The sequence below is a fragment of the Anomaloglossus baeobatrachus genome, chromosome 6, assembly GCF_048569485.1.
Source record: "Anomaloglossus baeobatrachus isolate aAnoBae1 chromosome 6, aAnoBae1.hap1, whole genome shotgun sequence".
Lineage (NCBI taxonomy): Eukaryota > Metazoa > Chordata > Amphibia > Anura > Aromobatidae > Anomaloglossus > Anomaloglossus baeobatrachus.
Genome location: NC_134358.1, coordinates 414386272 through 414405711, shown reverse-complemented (window position 1 = coordinate 414405711; position 19440 = coordinate 414386272). Strand labels below are relative to the sequence as shown.

Sequence of the window (19440 nt, the reverse complement as noted above, 5' to 3'; positions counted from 1 at the left end):
CTCTGCTACATATATACATACATACCTACAGACACGCATACTGCTCTGCTGCATATATACATACATACACGCATACTGCTCTGCTGCATATATACATACATACATACATACAGACACGTATACTGCTCTGCTGCATACATACATGCATACATACAGACACGCATACTGCTCTGCTGCATACATACATGCATACATACAGACAGACACGCATATTGCTCTGCTGCATACATACATACATACATACAGACACGCATACTGCTCTGCTTCATATATACATACATACACGCATACTGCTCTGCTGCATATATACATACATACATACAGACACGCATACTGCTCTGCTGCATATATACATACATACATACACGTATACTGCTCTGCTGCATACATACATGCATACATACAGACAGACACGCATATTGCTCTGCTGCATATATATATATATATATACATACAGACACGCATACTACTCTGCTACATATATACATACATACAGACACGTATACTGCTCTGCTGCATACATACATGCATACATACAGACAGACACGCATATTGCTCTGCTGCATATATATATACATACATACAGACACGCATACTACTCTGCTACATATATACATACATACATACAGACACGCATACTGCTCTGCTGCATATATACATACATACATACAGACACGCATACTGCTCTGCTGCATATATACATACATACATACAGACACGCATACTGCTCTGCTGCATATATACATACATACAGACACGCATACTGCTCTGCTGCATACATACATGCATACATACAGACACGCATACTACTCTGCTACATATATACATACATACAGACACGCATACTGCTCTGCTGCATATATACATACATACAGACACGCATACTGCTCTGCTGCATACATACATGCATACATACAGACACGCATACTACTCTGCTACATATATACATACATACAGACACGCATACTGCTCTGCTGCATATATACATACATACAGACACGAATACTGCTCTGCTGCATATATACATACATACATACAGACACGCATACTTCTCTGCTGCATATATACATACATACATACACGTATACTGCTCTGCTGCATATATACATACATACAGACACGCATACTGCTCTGCTGCATATATACATACATACATACAGACACGCATACTGCTCTGCTGCATATATACATACATATAGACACGCATACTGCTCTGCTGCATATATACATACATGCATACAGACACGCATACTGCTCTGCTGCATATATACATACATATAGACACGCATACTGCTCTGCTGCATGCATACATACAAACACACACCTTGCTCTGCGGGGCCCACACACGCGGCTCCGGGGGCCACACACACGGCTCTGCGGGGCCCACACACGCACGGGGGGACAGGGAGGGGCGGGGAGGGAGTGATGTCCCACATACTGATCAGGTCACGGTGCAGATGGGTCCCACACAGCGCCGGAGGGAAGCGATTTGCTGGGGGTCGCTGGCTGGCACTGTGACTCCTTCATCTGTGCGACCGAGCAGGACGCCGGGCGGTAGCTCCGCCCACAGATTATGCTCAATGCAGGAGAACACAGTGAGCCTTAAAGGGCCGGCAGCCACACTTTCCAGTGCCAAGGACTGCTGCCCCCGGGCCGACCGCAGGTAAGCCGAGCGGGACCATGTGTGTGTGTGTGTGTGTGTGTGTGTGTGTGTGTGTGTGTGTACATGCTGCGGGCAGGAGGGGGCGGAGTGAGCTGAGCGGGGCAGTGTGGGCTTCCTGCACGTAACTAGGATAAACATCGGGTTACTAACCAAAGCGCTTTGGTTGGATACCCGATGTTTATCTTGGTTACCAGCTTCTGGCAGGCTGCCAGCGATGGCTCCTGCACACTGTAGCTGTAAAAAGCCCTGCTTTTTGCTGCTAGAACCGTTCTCAAACGTATCTAGAACTATCGAGCTTTTGCAAAAAGCTCGAGTTCTAGTTCGATCTCGAACAGCCCCAAAAATCACTCGAGCCTAGAACTGGAGAACCTCGAACCGCGCTCAACTCTACTTATCAATATCAGCTGGTTCTGCCAACAGTCTATTGTCTATGGGAGCCACCGACTCTCCCCCGACAAATGATGTTGGGGGAGATAAAGATCTGGCATGTCCGATTTTAGGGTGCCTATCCTTTTGTTCTTTGCGAGATAAGGTGTTTGGCAGTGGCTCTCTACTAGAGAAGACAGGATTGCGACTGAGTAAGTGCTCCTGTGTATGGAGGAGTCGGGAGTAGAGGTGACTGGACCGGTGGTGGTTCAGGTTCCCCGGGTTCAAAGTTAAAAGTTTGGTTCGGGACCCAGACTTGACCTGAACTTGATGCCAGAGCTCGAACCCTGTATAAGTCAATGATTCGGCAATTCAGCTCTCCGCCCACATGCAGCCGGCCATAAGCAGAGCATTTCCGGGGGAGGCACAGCAAGTTTTTGTGGGTTTTTCTTAGACACAGCATCCGAAAACCTTCTACCCCCAGTGAGAGCCCCAGAGACTGCAAGCAGCTCTCACTGGGTCGAGCAAGGTGCACTGTGCATACCTTGGTACTCGATTGAATGGTTAGCATACGAGCAGTGCCGAACTCAGACACCCACTGTTCGGTAAAAACCCATAAATTTACAGTTCGAGTTCGCTCATCCCTAGTCAAGACAGATAGCTACCGTTTGAACATTCGTCCAAACCATCTTTCAACTGACAGATATCCAATGTATATGGGGGTGCTTGCATGTCCAACTCCTATTTTACCAATGGTCTCTAATAAAACTAGCAAAATCTCACAAATATGCTTTGCCAATGTAAGTGTTTTAAGCAAATCTCCATGTCCTTGTGACACCTCCTATACCTCTAGCAAACTACCATTCTCAAAAAAACTTAGTGTACACCTGGTCATTAGTATAGAAGAAAGATGGGGTCCTGACTATTTTTGGGAAAGATGCTTTCATACAATAGCGTTCAGTATTTTAGCTTTTTTTTTATATTACCCTGTTGTTTTTTAGGATGCAAATCATTGCGAAAAATGTGCTAGTTTCAAGGATGGCGAAAACTGTGTGAAAAGCTGCTTGCCTGACTATTATGGTGACAGTAATAACCTCGTTCCAAAATATCCAGATAAAGCTGGAGTTTGTCAGTACTGTAGCTTGGAATGCAAGACAGGGTAAGTATACGCAGAACAGTCTGCCGCCTGCTAATTGTGAACCGTATTTATCCCATGATTTTCCTATAGCAAGTCCAATCGTTCAGGTAGATGAGAGTAGTTTATTATCAGTAATACTATTTTTATTATTATTTTTAACATTTAGTGAAAGCATTCTCGCTTAAAGGCTTTATACACCTTGATGATCAACTTTAGCTAGTTACTGAAGCCAGTTTTCAAATAATATTTCTTGTTTTGTGTCTGCTGCTGCTGCTGCTGTATCTGCAGGTCTGTATGTCTCCATGGTAACAGACTACAAACAATCATATACTGCAGTCAGGCCTTCTTTAATCTTTTATTGCACAAACTAGGTGACTGAGGGGTTGTTTGTATTCGGCAAAGGAGCTGAAGACACAAAATACTATGGGACTTTTTAATGGAAGATATGTACAAACAAATGTTGGTTGCAAAGCTGGAATACCCCTTTAGGGAACTATAGTAGGACCCAATTTCCATGAAGGGTGACACTGTAATTCTTGGGTGCTGAGGGCCTAGTTATGCATTGACACATAGATTTTCTCTGGTATCTGTAAGACGAGTCACTACCTTACTGAGTCGCATGGGTGGAAAGATAGTCAGGAACGCCGGGGTCTGGTAACAGGGGGGCACATATAATCATAAGGGGTAATCGGGTGTAGTCAGGTTACAATCGGAGGGTCAAAATACAAGGAGAGCACATAGTAAATAAAGGGAGCAAGCAAAGACGCAGTCACGTAACAGTCCAGGTCAAAGGCAGGAGAACACGACAGGAATAGGGAGCGGGCAGAGGGAAGTCCAATAACAGTCCAGGTGTCAGAATACCAAGATCAGAACACAAGCAAACACACACTATGGCAACAAATAGAGCCAGAGAATATAACTAGCAGAGTTCTGGGGGAGCATGCTCAGTAAAGAAGCCTGAGCCTGGAAGGTGGAACAGCTAAGTAACCAGCATCTCCCAGAACCAACGTGGAGTGTGTAGTAACCAAGGTGCTAGTTCAGAATCAAGGGTGGCGCCGCAGAGCATCTCCAAAGGCAAGATGCTCTGCACAAACGAATAGAGACACTGCCAGATCTGTAAGTCTCCAAGTCTGTGAGATGCCTTGCACAGAGAATCGTTACAGTATCCCTACATAAGTAGATTGCCAGGCACACTTTCCATTTAGCGTTCTGAATGACACCCCCGAATGTCATGCCGCTTACCCAGAAACAGTTTTACAGTAACTGAGAAGTGACCGAACAGAATTTTTACTACTTGGCAGAAGTGGACACCTCAAGGATTTATATTTATTGGGTAATCTTTTTAATTATAGCGAGAAATTTTATTTAAGTTAGGAGGCTGCATACAGAGCTATACTTTATAGCCGTATGCTAACTATAGTCTTTACTGTACTTATAAACTATGTCACATGGTGAGTGTTAAAATATAACAGAAAACCTGTTTAATGTGATCATTGTACAGTGAAGGAAACCAGGGGCCTAGCTATGGGGGGTGCAGAAGTGGCCTAGGGGCCCAGAGGTTACTCGTTCTATCGATTTGCACTCGGTTTATCAAAATCTGCACGTGTTAGATGGGGCCCGGTAACAGATTTTACATTAGTTGTCTTTCAGAAGTAAAGATTATTTTGTCATAGCTCTGTGATAATATAGGTTTTTTGCGATTATGGGATATTTAATCTTTTATGTGTTACTGTGATCGAGTTTGTATCAGAATGGATTTATTCTACTTCTTTTGATTTATGCTGCCATCTACTGACATTATCAGAATTCTGCCATTACCCTGTGCTGGTAATAGTACCTCTCAGTGGTGATCTCTTTGCCAGTCAGGATTTAATTCCTACAAATGCTAAATGTATAAGTGTTTTGGTTTTCTTTTGATAGGTGTACAGGCCCTGGAATTGAAGGATGTAAATCTGCTGGGTAAGACTTCTCAATTACTTTCATAGACACTGATATTCTCATGGAAAGTCAACCTAAATTGTAGTGTAGATTTTTCGTTTTTGCGCTTTAGTTTTTTTTCCCTCTTTTTCACAGATCCATTTTTTTTATTTTTCTGTCTACATAGACATGTGAGGGCTTTTTTTTTTTGCTTGACAAGTTGTACTTTTGAATCATTTTACCACATAATGTACTGTAAAACAGCGAAAAAATCCAAATATGGAGAAATTGTGAAAAAAAAACAGAATTCGGAGATGGGGTTTTTTTGGAACTCTTTATAGGGTGCACATTTTCTAGTAAATTTGACTGCACAATATGATTCTCCTCATCAGTACGATTACGCCGATACCAATCATGTCTAGTTTTTTCATTATTTTAGTGGTGAAAAAAAAATCAGAAGATGAATTAGCAAAAAAAAAAAATGGGAGGTTCTGTCGCCATTTTCTAAGACCCATAATATTTTCATTTTTCGATTGATGGTGCTATGTTATGGCTTATTTTTTTCGGGGAGAGACGCCGATTTTATTGATACCATTTTCGGATTGATGTGACATTTTGATCACTTTTTACAGCATTTTTTTTGTATTACAGCAACCAAAAAAACATAATTTTGTCATCCTTGAATTTTTTGTGTTTACCAATCACGTTAATTATTTTTATATTTTGATAGATTGGACTTTTCTGAAAGCGACAATAGCACATTTGTTTTTTTCTTTTATTATCATTATCTTTAGTTTAAATGGGGGCAGAAAGCGGTGATATGAACTTTTATATTATTATTTTTTTTCCTATTTTTTAAAACTTTTTTTTTGCTTTTCACTATGTTTAATTGTCCCCTTATTGGACTGTAACCTGTGATCATCTCATCGCTTGAGCTATATACACCAGTGCCATTGAATAACTATGTATAGTAGAAATCTCAACCTTTTTTGAAGCCCAGCCACAAGAGGGCTTCAAAGGAACATGGAGGTCCCCTGCTGTCTGAGCAACCCATCAGCAACCCACGAGTACATTACAAGCAACCCGATGGGCACTTCAGTGGCCACTCCCGATGCCAGGGCTTATTTAATGCTGCTGTCAGATTTCAACAGCTGGATTTAACGGGTTAACAATTGTTAGCGGAAGGTCCTGGCTGTACCACACAGCCATTACCTGCCAAGTATAGGATGAGATCTCCCTAAGAGCCCACTCCATACACCCGCTCTAACTTGCCCCCTACATTTATGGCAGATGTCATAAAGGGGTTAAAACTTTACAAGGTCAAATTGTGGTTTTAAAGTACTATTTCCTTTAAATATCTGTAATATTTTACACATTAGAATTTTTTTCTTCAGGTTTTAGATCATATATGTCCATATCTCTGAAGACTTCCACACTATTGCTGATAGGACTTCCAAGGAGCACAATACACTTCATAGTTATTTTGGGAGTTCACTGTCTTTTTTGTAGACGTTTAGATGTAAAAAGAAGCGGGCGCAGTGACTGAGCTGGAGCCGCACGTTGATTAATACAGTAGACAATAATCTGTTGGCTTTCTAGCAAGAACTGTGTCAGACTTTCCAACTCTGGAATATACGAGCTGCAAGAAAAGGCTCCAAGCAGTTTAGAAAGTGAATCAACCTCCCTCGCTTGGACAAATAGTGAGCCCTTATTGATACATCAATTAACCCCTGACAAATACATATTGAAATCTTATTTCACTATTTTGGGCTCAATATATATATATATATATAATACTCTGCTTGGTCCAGCTAGGAATATTCACTGTGGTAGAATAATTCTCTGTTCCTTTTCATCTCGATGAACTGTTTTTCTTACTAGAACTTTACCAGATTTTATAAACAGAAATATTACAGTGTAATAGTTTTGGAGGGGTGATCTCCTAGTCTTCTGTCAGCATGCCCTAAAAAAGAATCTTTTGGTGTAAATGATCAGACATTTCAATATACCATCAATACCTGCATGATTGCATGAGGCTTGTAATATCAAGTAAAGAATATTTATAACAAATGTTTTCTCCTTTTTAGATCTAAGGTGGCGTACATTGCCGCTGGAGTTGTCGGAGGCATCCTCGCAGCCGTGGTGTTAGGACTGGTGGCATTTTTCTTTATTCGAAGAAATCGCATTAACAGAAAGCGCACACTCCGTAGATTACTGCAAGAAAGAGAGGTGCGGACATCATTATTTGTAAATGCCATATGTTAAAAACAGAGGCAATAATAACAATATAAAAGTAATAAACTAATGATCTATGTTAGTATTGAAGATGAGCCTCCTAGATTCCATATTTGCAGGTTTTGTCCACTGTCTGAAGAATTCAGTGAATTAAAGGGGTTGGTCCCTTTCAAATAATGTTCAGCCCCAACTCCAGTTTGTTAAAAAAAAAAAGTGTACTCCATTTCCTCAGTTCCATCCGTGAGTCTCTGCCATTGCTCCAAGTGTCTGGCATTTGGATTTGTGCAGCAGCCAATCAGTAAGCTAGCGGCTCTACCAGGGAACACCCCCTTCAGAGCCACTGAGCTCACTCATTGTCACGGTGTCTATGTGTTCTCATTGCCACAGCCAATAACGGAGAATGGGAGTAGCTAGGTAGTCTCACTGGTGGCCCCAAAAGAGGTGAGTTGAGCATGGTTTCTTATATTATAACAAACTGCAGCCAAGCATTATCTGAAAGAGAGCTAACCTTTAGGCAACTAACTTGATGAAGGTATGTTTCAATTCTGCACCATCGCCTTGTCATTCTGCATGTCTTAATATATGCAAGAGAAGTGTGTCAGTTTGAAGCCAGGACGCATACACCCGGCTACATAGTGTGCATGACCCGAACTCCAAAGTCATGCACACTAAGCTAAAATCCCCAGTCGGACACGATGGCGGCGGAGAGGTAAGTGATGTATACAGGGATGGTTAGGCAGAGAGTAGCAATATACACCCAGAACTGCTCGTGGTTCTGGCTGCATATTGCACCCGACAAGTTCCCTTTAAAAATTTTTGGAAAAGGATTCCATTATAATTTGTGACACATTATATTAGTGAGAAGCTCCACAATATTACAATATCTATATATTTCATTGTAGCTGGTAGAACCTATTACACCCAGTGGTGAAGCTCCAAACCAAGCACTTCTTCGCATCTTGAAAGAAACTGAATTCAGGAAGATAAAGGTCCTCGGCTCTGGCGCGTTTGGTACTGTATATCAGGTATGAGGTCAGGGATTGATCATATTTGGTCAGTAACCTTTCTAAATTGTAGTTTTGTTATATACTTTCCATTGCTATTTCGCCAATAGATAAAAAAAAGTTGTCAGAAACAGATTTGTTTCATAGCCAAATAGACATTTTACATAACATTTAGGGCCCGATCATTAAAATTGGCATTTTGCACATCAGTTTTAATCAACGCAACCACCAGAGTAAAATTCCACTACAAAAGTGTTGTAAATATTAATGAGTTAGACAGATGGGCTCTGCCATGCCCCATTGCACTCCAGCTTTGCCCACTTTGGTGGAGATGCCCAGGACTGGCCATTAAACATTTCTATGTATTTTGGGCCAGAAAACTGGTATGAACACCTTAATGAATCAGGTCTTCAGGCATTTATATGTTCTAAGGACTCCTCTCATAATCGCAGTCTCCCAATGTCTTAGTAGACAACTGCCCTAGTTTCCAAGGATTTGTGTGAGAAAAATCATCTTTACTCATGTAACATCTTTACTTTATTAATAAAAGATTGAAAACCTGTGACTAATACAGTATAAATATATACATACTTCATAATTATCCATTTTTTTAATAATTGACTTCATCTGCGTAATTAGGGTCTTTGGATTCCAGAAGGTGAAGGTATCAAAATTCCTGTGGCCATCAAAGAGTTACGTGAGGCCACATCACCTAAAGCCAACAAGGAAATTTTAGACGTGAGTATCAGCTTACTAAATGGACTTAAAATGATTTGGTCCTTCTCCAAATAATAAATTTTGTGCCAAATTTAAATTTTGCTCCGTCTCCATTGATTGCCAAGGTTTACAATAAATTCTGTGCATGACATTCAACACTACCGAGTATCATTGGTGGTATGGCAATGTGTTACATGGAAATCCTTATAGATAGCTACAAATTAAAACTGAGCTCATGAAAAATCTGGTCTGGTGACAATTCAAACAGCTCTTTTTTCTCACCTTGTAGCCCTACGTAACCACAATTCCCATAGGCTGTTTTTAATGAAGGGCTTTTTACAGCAGATTGTGACCAAATACCAGGCATAGTTTTCACAGATCACAATGTACCTTCATCATCTCCAAGGTAAACAATTGGAAACAAAACACAGTTTGTTCTAGTTTCTGGAAATCTGCAAAGGTTGAAGAAGTTGCCGACTCTGTGTTTTGAGTGGAAGGCTTGATGGCATCACTCCATGTAATATGTAACCATGCTATACAATCATTTGGAGAAAGAAAGATCCTTTGTTTAGTCTGAATTCACAGATTAGTGGATACTTTGGGGCCGTCAGGGCATCCTGGATGTCGTAGTCTTACTAAAGATAAAGACAGTAGGATGCAGGCCAGTGCACTAGAAGTATCACATGTTGAAAGGAAAACTGTGTATGTTAAAACATCTGGTTCCTAATAGTACACTCCCTGTCCTCCAAGGGGTGCTGTTAGGCTCAGGAATATTTGGATAGTGATAGAATCTTCGTGATTTGAGCTCTTCATGCCATTTTTTTAATTTAAAGGAGTGGTACACACGTTTTAATTACTGGCCATATCGATATTATGTTGCCAATAGTGCTTGTGAGTGGTGCTATTGCGGTCCACTCACCCCCTTTGCATGTCAGTGATTCTGGTACGTTTAAAAAAAAGCACAAACGTACCAGAATCACTGACATACGCAGACCCATTATAATGAATGGGTCTGCTCACACGTCAGTGATTTGTCACTGCACGTGTCTCCGTGCAGCGTACCCGCGTGTGCGTGATTGCTGCACGGAGACATGTCCATTTTTTTCTGGCATCACTGATGTTCCACGGGCCACGCAGTGGTGTGGTCCGTGAAACACGTGCCAGAAAAAAACGTACTTTTAAAATAAAAAACATTTTAACTCACCCGGCTTCAGGCGCGCTCTCTGCAGCCCGTTCTCCCTGCTCCTTCTGTGCCGGCTGATTACTGTCCTGCATATTCATTATGCACGACACAGCCGACCCAGAATCAGCTGCTGCGGGGGTCACCGCCGGCCGGATGCTGCGTCGTGATCAGCACCATGGACATCGGGAGCGGGCGCAGGTGAGTGAATCTCTAAGTGAAATCACGGGCCACGGAGAACGGAGCCCGGATTGCACTTAGACAACCCACGTGTGCCGGGATTTTCGGCACACGCAGGGACATGTGCGTGTTTTACACGCCAGTGAAAAACGTCACTGTTTTTCACTGACGTGTGAAACGGGCCTAAGATGAATTAAACCTCACAACAGTCAGTGGATAACAACTTAGATAGAAGGGAGACACCTAGTGGCTGTCACCATTTAAAGGCTAGTACAATAGTATTTACTAAATGTGCAGTATTTGGTATTACTAGTAATGCTGGAGCATATTTTCTTAGAACACTTTTACATGCCATGTTACATGCCATTCCTCTGTTATGTGTGTGCCGTCTGTGTGTACGTTTGTGCCATCTGCGTGTACGTTTGTGCCGTCTGCGTGTGTGACATCTGCGTCTACATGTGTGCCGTCTGTGTGTACGTGTGTGCCGTCTGTGTGTGCGTTTGTGCCGTCTGTGTGACATCTGTGCAACATGTACCAGAAAAAACGCATGACACCAAAATGAATGTTTTTTTATATGTTAAAGATGTGCAAAGATATAGATGAAAGATAAATATATAGATAGATAGATACCGTGTTCCTCCCAAAAATAAGACAGTGTCTTATATTATTTTTGGCAAAAGATGCACTAGAGCTTATTTTCAGGGGATATCTTATATTTTGTATTGGCGTCAGTGATTGGGTTGCCCAATAATGTAAAGTCACTCCCTTCTCCCTCCCTTAATGCCACTGTGGCGCCCCTGACCTGGTCAGGCACCACAGAGTATTGCACCCATGCGGGAGCAATGCTTCCAGGTAATCTCCAAAGGCCAGGATGAGGTGCACACACAAACATATAGTGACCAGGTCTCCCACATCACCAGAGGGGACCCTTGGGTAGCCAGTAGGGGTTAACTTTCAATTCCCAGCAGGGGGTGTGTTCAGGGGCTGGTTGCTAGGAAGCAGGGCAGAGAGAGAGAGGAAGAGGGGAGTCTGGAGGAAGAAGTTGAAGTGTGTGGAAGGGAGCAGAGGAGCTCTCGTGTCAGACAGGTCCTGAGGAGTGCAGTAGCTGAAAGCGGGGGAGAAAGGAGTACCGTGGGTCGGCCTGAAAATCATCCAGAGAGAAGGGTGGCTGAGTACGGAGATCCCGGTATCCGAGCACACAAGGGGAACTAGGTCCCCAGTACAGGCAGCAGATCATCCAGAGCTGCTTAACCTACAGGTGGGGGGGGGTACTTCATGCCCTCACCACGACTACACAGAGCTTGAGCCAAGCAGCAATCACCAGGCCCATAAGGGGACAGGGCCAGAAGCCATCCCACCAAGGCCACGCTGCCGGCAGACGAGCCAGAGAGAGGGGAGCAGGGTGGTAACAGCTTCCCTGGAGGGGTCCTACCACGCTTCAAGCAAAGGATCCTCCTAAAACAGAAAGAGTGCAAGGAAGGCGAGTGGACAGCTACCCTCAGAACGGCCTCCTGGAATTCCTGGTTCAACCTGGTTATCACAGTGTCGCCCGGGCATCTCACCGTGACCTCCAAACAGTGAGTAAACACGTTGAAAGACTTCTTGGACTGTGTTTGAGTCATTCTGCGACCTGTGGTCCCACACACATACACCGGGGCCTGGGGCTTGCCTCACTCTCAGGGGGCTAATATACTGACTGCACCCACCATCAGCCCCAGGCATCCCTTAATCTGCAGTGGCGGTCCCCGCTGACCGCAATACTGAGAGTGGCGTCACGACAATCCTAAAAGAAGGTTCCCTACCTGTGACCAGACTGTTCCATCCACGTGGAGTCCCTGAAGGTACTGCACCGACACATACTAGCGGGGCTTCACAACTTCTGGCGTCACGAACAGGATTAGGACTAGACCTGTTCAGACAGGTGACCGTGTGCCTCAGAGGTCCGACCGCAAAAATTGAACCGCCGCCATATTGCCATCTTCAAAAGCGCGCGCTGCAGCCCGCGCGAGGGAGAAGAGCACCGCCCACGAAGAGGTGTGGCCGCCCCAGAACCCCCACAATTCGGAGAGCGTTCTGACCCAGGAAGTGGAAAGGGGGCGCGGAGATTTTTGAAGAAAAATGGACGCTGCAGGAGGTAATGCCCCTGGTCGGGGCGACGCAGCCCAAGCGATGCCAGCCCCCGTCGCGCTGGACGCAGCAGCGCCTGGTGCCGGTGCCGCGGTCGCAGCCGCGCCGGCCGAAATCTCCCCCATAATGCCAGTTTCCTTGCTGTATGTCCCAGGAGCGCAATGGCTGCCCCAATACGCCGGTAAAATAGACACGTTGACCGGGTTTAAGAAGAAGATCAACACCCTGCTAGACATGCACGCGATGACTGGTAAGCAGAGGGCCGCTGTGGTGCTGGGACAATTGACTGAAGCAGCAGAATTGGAGGCTGAGTCCTGGACCAATGATGACCGGGGCTCTGTTGAGACCATCTTTGCCAAACTAGCAGCTGCTTTTGAACACCGCACAGAGGGAGAGCTGAGGACGGACTTCTATAACTGCCGTCAGAAGCCCCAAGATAGCATAAGAGACTATGCCCTCAGGCTGCAGGCTGCACTACGGGCTCTCAAGCTGGTGGACCCTGTCAGTGATCAGGAAGGAAACCGGATGATGAAGGAACAATTCTTGCGGGGCCTGCGCTCTCCTGAGGATGGGAAGCAGATGAAGCTGTGGTCCCTGGAACACCCTGACGTGGACTTTGCCATTCTGAAAGACAGGGCAGTGAAAGCACTCCAACCTCCTGTGGACACAGACCCCGTCGCACCAGCATGGCCTGCCAGTTCCACGGCTGCAGGAGCGGAATCCTCCTCGCAGGCCCTGGTAACTGCAAAAGGACTCAACACGCCAGCAGAGACCATAAATACACTATCCTCCCAGGTGCAACAGCTCACTAAGGACGTCGCACAAATCCTGAAAGCAATGCAGTTGCCCTCAGAGACCAAAGTCCCTCATCGGATCCTGCTAGCTGACAACCCAGAGGACGTCCCTTGGATGCGGAGGAGAAGAGGTCCCCCAACCCGAGGCAGGAGCAGTGATCGCTATGACTCGTCTGGACAACCCATCTGTCGTCGTTGCCAGGAGGCAGGACACTATGCAAGGGCCTGTCCTTTAAACGAGCCAAACCTGGGGCCGGGGGCCAGTCCTCAGGATTAAGAAGATCAGGCCCAAGTCGCTGCTGTGATCAGTACGTGGGTGGACGTCCTGTCCTGTCCATTGTCCTGGACGGGATCCCTACCCCGGCATTATTGGACACCGGCTCTCAGGTCACCACGATCCCGTATGTCCTTTATCGTAGGTTTTGGTCGGACGACGATCTCCGACCACCGGACCCCTCCCTCACCATCTATGCTGCCAACGGACAACCTATAGACCAGATCGGGGTCAAAGAGGTAACCATAAAGGTGGGAAGGCAGGAAATGAAGGGACAAGGACTGATTGTTGTGGACACTGATATTAGAGAAAGGAACCCGCAAATGATTTTAGGCACTAATGTCATAGAAAATTGCCTAGGGGAAGTGTTGTTGTTGCTTCACCAGATTGTTGAAGGTGCTGAGGGCAGGTCGCAAAGAGCCTTGCAAAAGGAGATCCGAATCATTCTGAGGAAGCAACAGGTAAAACAGACTGGCGGTGAGATTGGTAGTGTACGGGTGATGGATGCAAACCCCATTGTGATACCCCCACGGAGTGAAATGATGATGTGGTGTAGAGCAGCGGTAGGTCTCAGAGGACAAGATTACCAGGCTGTACTAGAGCCCACTCATTCAGACCACTGGCCCACGATTCTGACAGCCAGGAGGGTAGTTGATGTACACAAGGGACGAGTGCCTGTACGAGTGTTGAACTGTGGGGAGGAGGAAGCCAGACTACCAAGGTACGCTACCATAGCCAAACTGTTTACATGCTCAGATGACGCCATAACACCTGTAGGTCCCCTGACACAAGCTGACTCAAAAGAGGGCGAGACTTCCCAAAAGCAGTTAGAGGATTGGTGCCAGAAACTACACGTGGGGACTGACTCTACACCCGACTACCAGAAACATGGGGTTTACAGGGTCGTGCAGGAATACGAGCAGGTCTTTAGTAAGAACCCACTAGACTTTGGTAGGATCAAAGGGGTGCAACATCACATACCCACAGGCAGTCATCCTCCCATTAAGGAAAGACATAGGCCTATTCCACCAGCCCATTACCAGCGCACAAAGGACATGCTGAAGGACATGAAGGAGGCAGGCGTCATAAGGGACAGTTGTAGCCCCTGGGCGGCTCCCCTGGTCCTGGTAAGAAAGAAGGATGGCACGATGAGGATGTGTGTGGATTACAGACGGATAAATCAGATAACACACAAGGATGCCTACCCTTTGCCAAGGATAGAGGAATCCCTCGCTGCCTTGAAAGCTTCTAACTACTTTTCTACCCTAGATCTTACTAGTGGCTACTGGCAAGTATCTGTAGCAGAAGAAGATCGGGAGAAGACGGCCTTCACCACCCCAATGGGCCTCTGTGAGTTCAACAGCATGCCATTTGGACTCTGCAATGCCCCCGGGACCTTCCAGAGGCTTATGGAATGCTGCCTAGGGCACCTCAACTTTGAAACCGTCCTGCTATACCTGGATGATGTCATCGTGTACTCCAAGACCTACGAGGACCACCTGAAACACCTGGCTGAAGTCTTTGAAGCGCTATCCCGATATGGAATGAAGCTGAAACCATCCAAGTGCCATTTACTGAAGCCAAAGGTCCAGTACCTAGGTCACGTGGTCAGTGCAGAAGGAGTAGCACCGGACCCAGAGAAGGTCACAGTCATCCAGGAATGGCCCACACCTACTACCGTCCGGGAGGTACGTCAGTTCCTTGGCTTGGTAGGCTACTACAGAAGGTTCATCAAGGGCTACACGAAAATGGCAGCGCCTTTGCAAGAGCTCCTGGTAGGCCACCCAAAGAAGAGAGGAAATATCTCCGGCCCGCCATTTCACTGGGGAGAAGCAGAAGAACACTCCTTCAGACAAATGAAAGGGGCCTTGACGGGTGAAGAGATCCTAGCCTACCCTGACTACGGTCTGCCATTCGTACTGTACACAGATGCCAGTAATGTGGGACTGGGAGCAGTGCTTTCACAGGTGCAGGGAGGCAAAGAGCGTGTGATTGCTTACGCCAGCAGGAAGCTCAGGCCTACTTAAAGAAACCCGGAGAATTATAGCTCATTCAAGCTAGAGTTCCTGGCCATGGTATGGGCTATCACAGAGCGGTTCAAGCACTACCTGGCAGCCACCAAATTCACTGTCTTCACGGACAACAACCCCCTGACCCACTTGGATACTGCTAAATTGGGTGCCATGGAGCAGCGTTGGGTAGCCCGACTGGCGAATTATGACTTTACTGTCAAGTATCGAGCTGGCCGCAAGAACGGCAACGCAGATGCTCTGTCCAGGATGCCTCACCTAGCAGACGAGGGTGAAGATGTAGATGATCTTGAAGAGATTGAGCTGCCAGCGTTCCATCGCCATGGAGCAAAACAGTGTCGGCAGTCGCGTGCCAACCGCCAAGAGGTGACCCTGAACCCACTACCTCACTACAACTGGAAGGAGACCCAGGAAAATGATCCAGCGGTAGGCTTGGTAAAGAAACTGATCAGCCAGCCGGGCGCCAGCCTTGACAAAGGAGCCCCACCTGAGGCACAGTACCTATGGAAGGAGAGGGGTCGATTATTCATCTATCAAGACAAACTTTACAGGAGCATCATTGACCCGAGGACGCATGAGAAGGTGTGGCAAGTGATTGTACCACAGAAGGATACGAGGATGGTGCTAGAAGCCTATCACAATGGTGCAGGCCACTTTGGTTGGAAGAAACTGGAGGCCCTACTTAAAGTAAGATTCTACTGGGTGGGCATGAGATCTGCCCTAGAGAAGTGGTGTCGAAACTGCGGGCCCTGCAATCTTAGAAGAAAAGACCAGCACAGCCAGAGAGCACCACTCCAGCCAATCCAAACTAAACGGCCCCTGGAGATCGTGGCCCTGGACCATGTAAAGTTGGCACCCAGCAGACAAGGCTACAACTACGCTCTCACTATGGTTGACCACTACTCCAGATTCCTGGTGGTAGTACCAGTCAAGGACTTGACAGGTCAAACTGCAGCCAAAGCTTTCCAGACACACTTCTGTCGACCACATGGCTATCCAGATCAAGTGCTCACTGACCAAGGACCAGCCTTTGAAGCTGAAGTGTTTAAGGAGTTTTGTAACCTTTACGGCTGCCAGAAGATCCGTACCACACCTTACCATCCTCAGACCAATGGCATGTGTGAGAAAATGAACCACATCATTCTCGACCTTCTGAAGACTCTCCCATTAGAAGAACGAAGTCAGTGGCCGGAAAAACTGCCCGATCTAGTGGACATGTATAACAACATCCCTGTGAGTTCCACGAACTGCACACCGGCATACCTGATGAGGGCCAGACCAGGGAGATTGCCAGTAGATCTGGAAATGGGAGTTGAGACCCCTGAAGACCATCTACAAGGTGCTGATTGGGATTCCAACCGCCAAGCCCAATACAAGAAAGTACAAGAGTGTGTGGAGCGAAGCCTGACTCAGCAGCGTGAGAAACAAGAAAAGGCCTACAATCGAAAAGCACCTGCTGTTCCTTTGCTGCCAGGAGATATAGTTCTCAAGAGAAAGAGAAGACGTCATAAACTTGACAATCACTGGGAAGAAGAACCCTATACTGTGTTACCATCGACGCTTAGCAATGAAAAGACATGCCTTATCAGCAAAGATGGAGGAAAAACAACAGCTGTCGTTTCTAGAGATCGCTTAAAGAAATGTCCTGAACAACTAAGAATCCCTGAAGAAATTCCCAACCCTTTGCCAGTTCAAGAACCAAAAGAAAAGATGATCCATACTGTACTTGGAGATTTTCCAGCAAGTTGGCCTCAATACAATGGAGCAGTAGTTATTCCGGTTATTACATTCCCTCAATCTGGAGAAGTAAGAGACCCAAAAGAACCTGTTCAGAACCTGGAAGAGCCAAATGTAGCTGAAGCAGAAGACCATGCACTGGTATCAATACCTAGTACACCTATTATTCACATCGAGACACATACATCGGGTGGGAGGACACAACCTCAGACAGATGACAGTATAGTACTGCGTAGATCAACCCGCAGCAACTTTGGTCAGCTCCCATTACGCTATAGAGAAAGTACAGTTTAGTTCAAAGTGACGGTATGAAAGGTAATGTTTAACCTGTTTATAGTTAAGTAACGTTTAAGCGAAATGTGCCCACAAGGACTATTGTGAGACCTCCTTAAAATGTTAGACCACTGGTTATGAACTGGATTTAACCACAAACTTTTGCATTGTAAAAAGTTACCTCCTTGGTATCAACCACAGAGTCTGCCTGTTGAGGGGCATGGCTCTGCACCAACAAGGGGGCACGCCTGTTTATGGGGCCTGCCCTCCAACACTCGGAAGCGGGTACGCCTGTTTATGGGGCCTACCTTACACCACTCTCCTCAGGAGAGGAAGATTGGAGGAAAGGTCTGGGGAATGTGATGGCCCAGCCCTGGTCACCAAAAGGACCGGCGACCTACCTCCTGGAGGTTTTTGGGTGGGGTTCGGACATGTGGGTGGTTGGTGGTGGAATGGTACCTGGTATGTTTAAATGTAAATAATTGCCCCTGTGTGGGAAAAGTTTGTATTTACCTTTTTCTCTTGTCTTTGCAGCCCGAGGACGTGCTGATGATAACTAAGGGGGAATGTGGCGCCCCTGACCTGGTCAGGCACCACAGAGTATTGCACCCATGCGGGAGCAATGCTTCCAGGTAATCTCCAAAGGCCAGGATGAGGTGCACACACAAACATATAGTGACCAGGTCTCCCACATCACCAGAGGGGACCCTTGGGTAGCCAGTAGGGGTTAACTTTCAATTCCCAGCAGGGGGTGTGTTCAGGGGCTGGTTGCTAGGAAGCAGGGCAGAGAGAGAGAGGAAGAGGGGAGTCTGGAGGAAGAAGTTGAAGTGTGTGGAAGGGAGCAGAGGAGCTCTCGTGTCAGACAGGTCCTGAGGAGTGCAGTAGCTGAAAGCGGGGGAGAAAGGAGTACCGTGGGTCGGCCTGAAAATCATCCAGAGAGAAGGGTGGCTGAGTACGGAGATCCCGGTATCCGAGCACACAAGGGGAACTAGGTCCCCAGTACAGGCAGCAGATCATCCAGAGCTGCTTAACCTACAGGTGGGGGGGGTACTTCATGCCCTCACCACGACTACACAGAGCTTGAGCCAAGCAGCAATCACCAGGCCCATAAGGGGACAGGGCCAGAAGCCATCCCACCAAGGCCACGCTGCCGGCAGACGAGCCAGAGAGAGGGGAGCAGGGTGGTAACAGCTTCCCTGGAGGGGTCCTACCACGCTTCAAGCAAAGGATCCTCCTAAAACAGAAAGAGTGCAAGGAAGGCGAGTGGACAGCTACCCTCAGAACGGCCTCCTGGAATTCCTGGTTCAACCTGGTTATCACAGTGTCGCCCGGGCATCTCACCGTGACCTCCAAACAGTGAGTAAACACGTTGAAAGACTTCTTGGACTGTGTTTGAGTCATTCTGCGACCTGTGGTCCCACACACATACACCGGGGCCTGGGGCTTGCCTCACTCTCAGGGGGCTAATATACTGACTGCACCCACCATCAGCCCCAGGCATCCCTTAATCTGCAGTGGCGGTCCCCGCTGACCGCAATACTGAGAGTGGCGTCACGACAATCCTAAAAGAAGGTTCCCTACCTGTGACCAGACTGTTCCATCCACGTGGAGTCCCTGAAGGTACTGCACCGACACATACTAGCGGGGCTTCACACCACCCTCTCTTCTGCGCTGGCCTCATTGGAACGTGTGTTGAATGCAAAGGAATATTCATCCCCTTCCCCTGCCCATAATCCCGCCCACCCCCTATGTGTGTGTTATACTTGTTTGTGTGTGTGTGTGTGTGTGTGTGTGTGTGTGTGTGT

At 46.5% G+C, this 19440-nt stretch overlaps 1 protein-coding gene across 2 annotated transcripts in view; it reads left to right on the top strand.

Annotated features, from left to right (window-relative positions):
- The window catches only part of EGFR (epidermal growth factor receptor), a 282394-nt gene that overhangs the window by 235740 nt on the left and 27214 nt on the right, over positions 1-19440 (top strand). For both annotated transcript variants that reach the window (XM_075315153.1, XM_075315155.1), the window contains exons 15-19: positions 3031-3188; positions 5088-5126; positions 7172-7313; positions 8222-8344; positions 8963-9061. In XM_075315153.1, coding sequence (XP_075171268.1) covers positions 3031-3188; positions 5088-5126; positions 7172-7313; positions 8222-8344; positions 8963-9061 — 561 coding nt within the window. The remainder of the gene's footprint in view (positions 1-3030; positions 3189-5087; positions 5127-7171; positions 7314-8221; positions 8345-8962; positions 9062-19440) is intronic.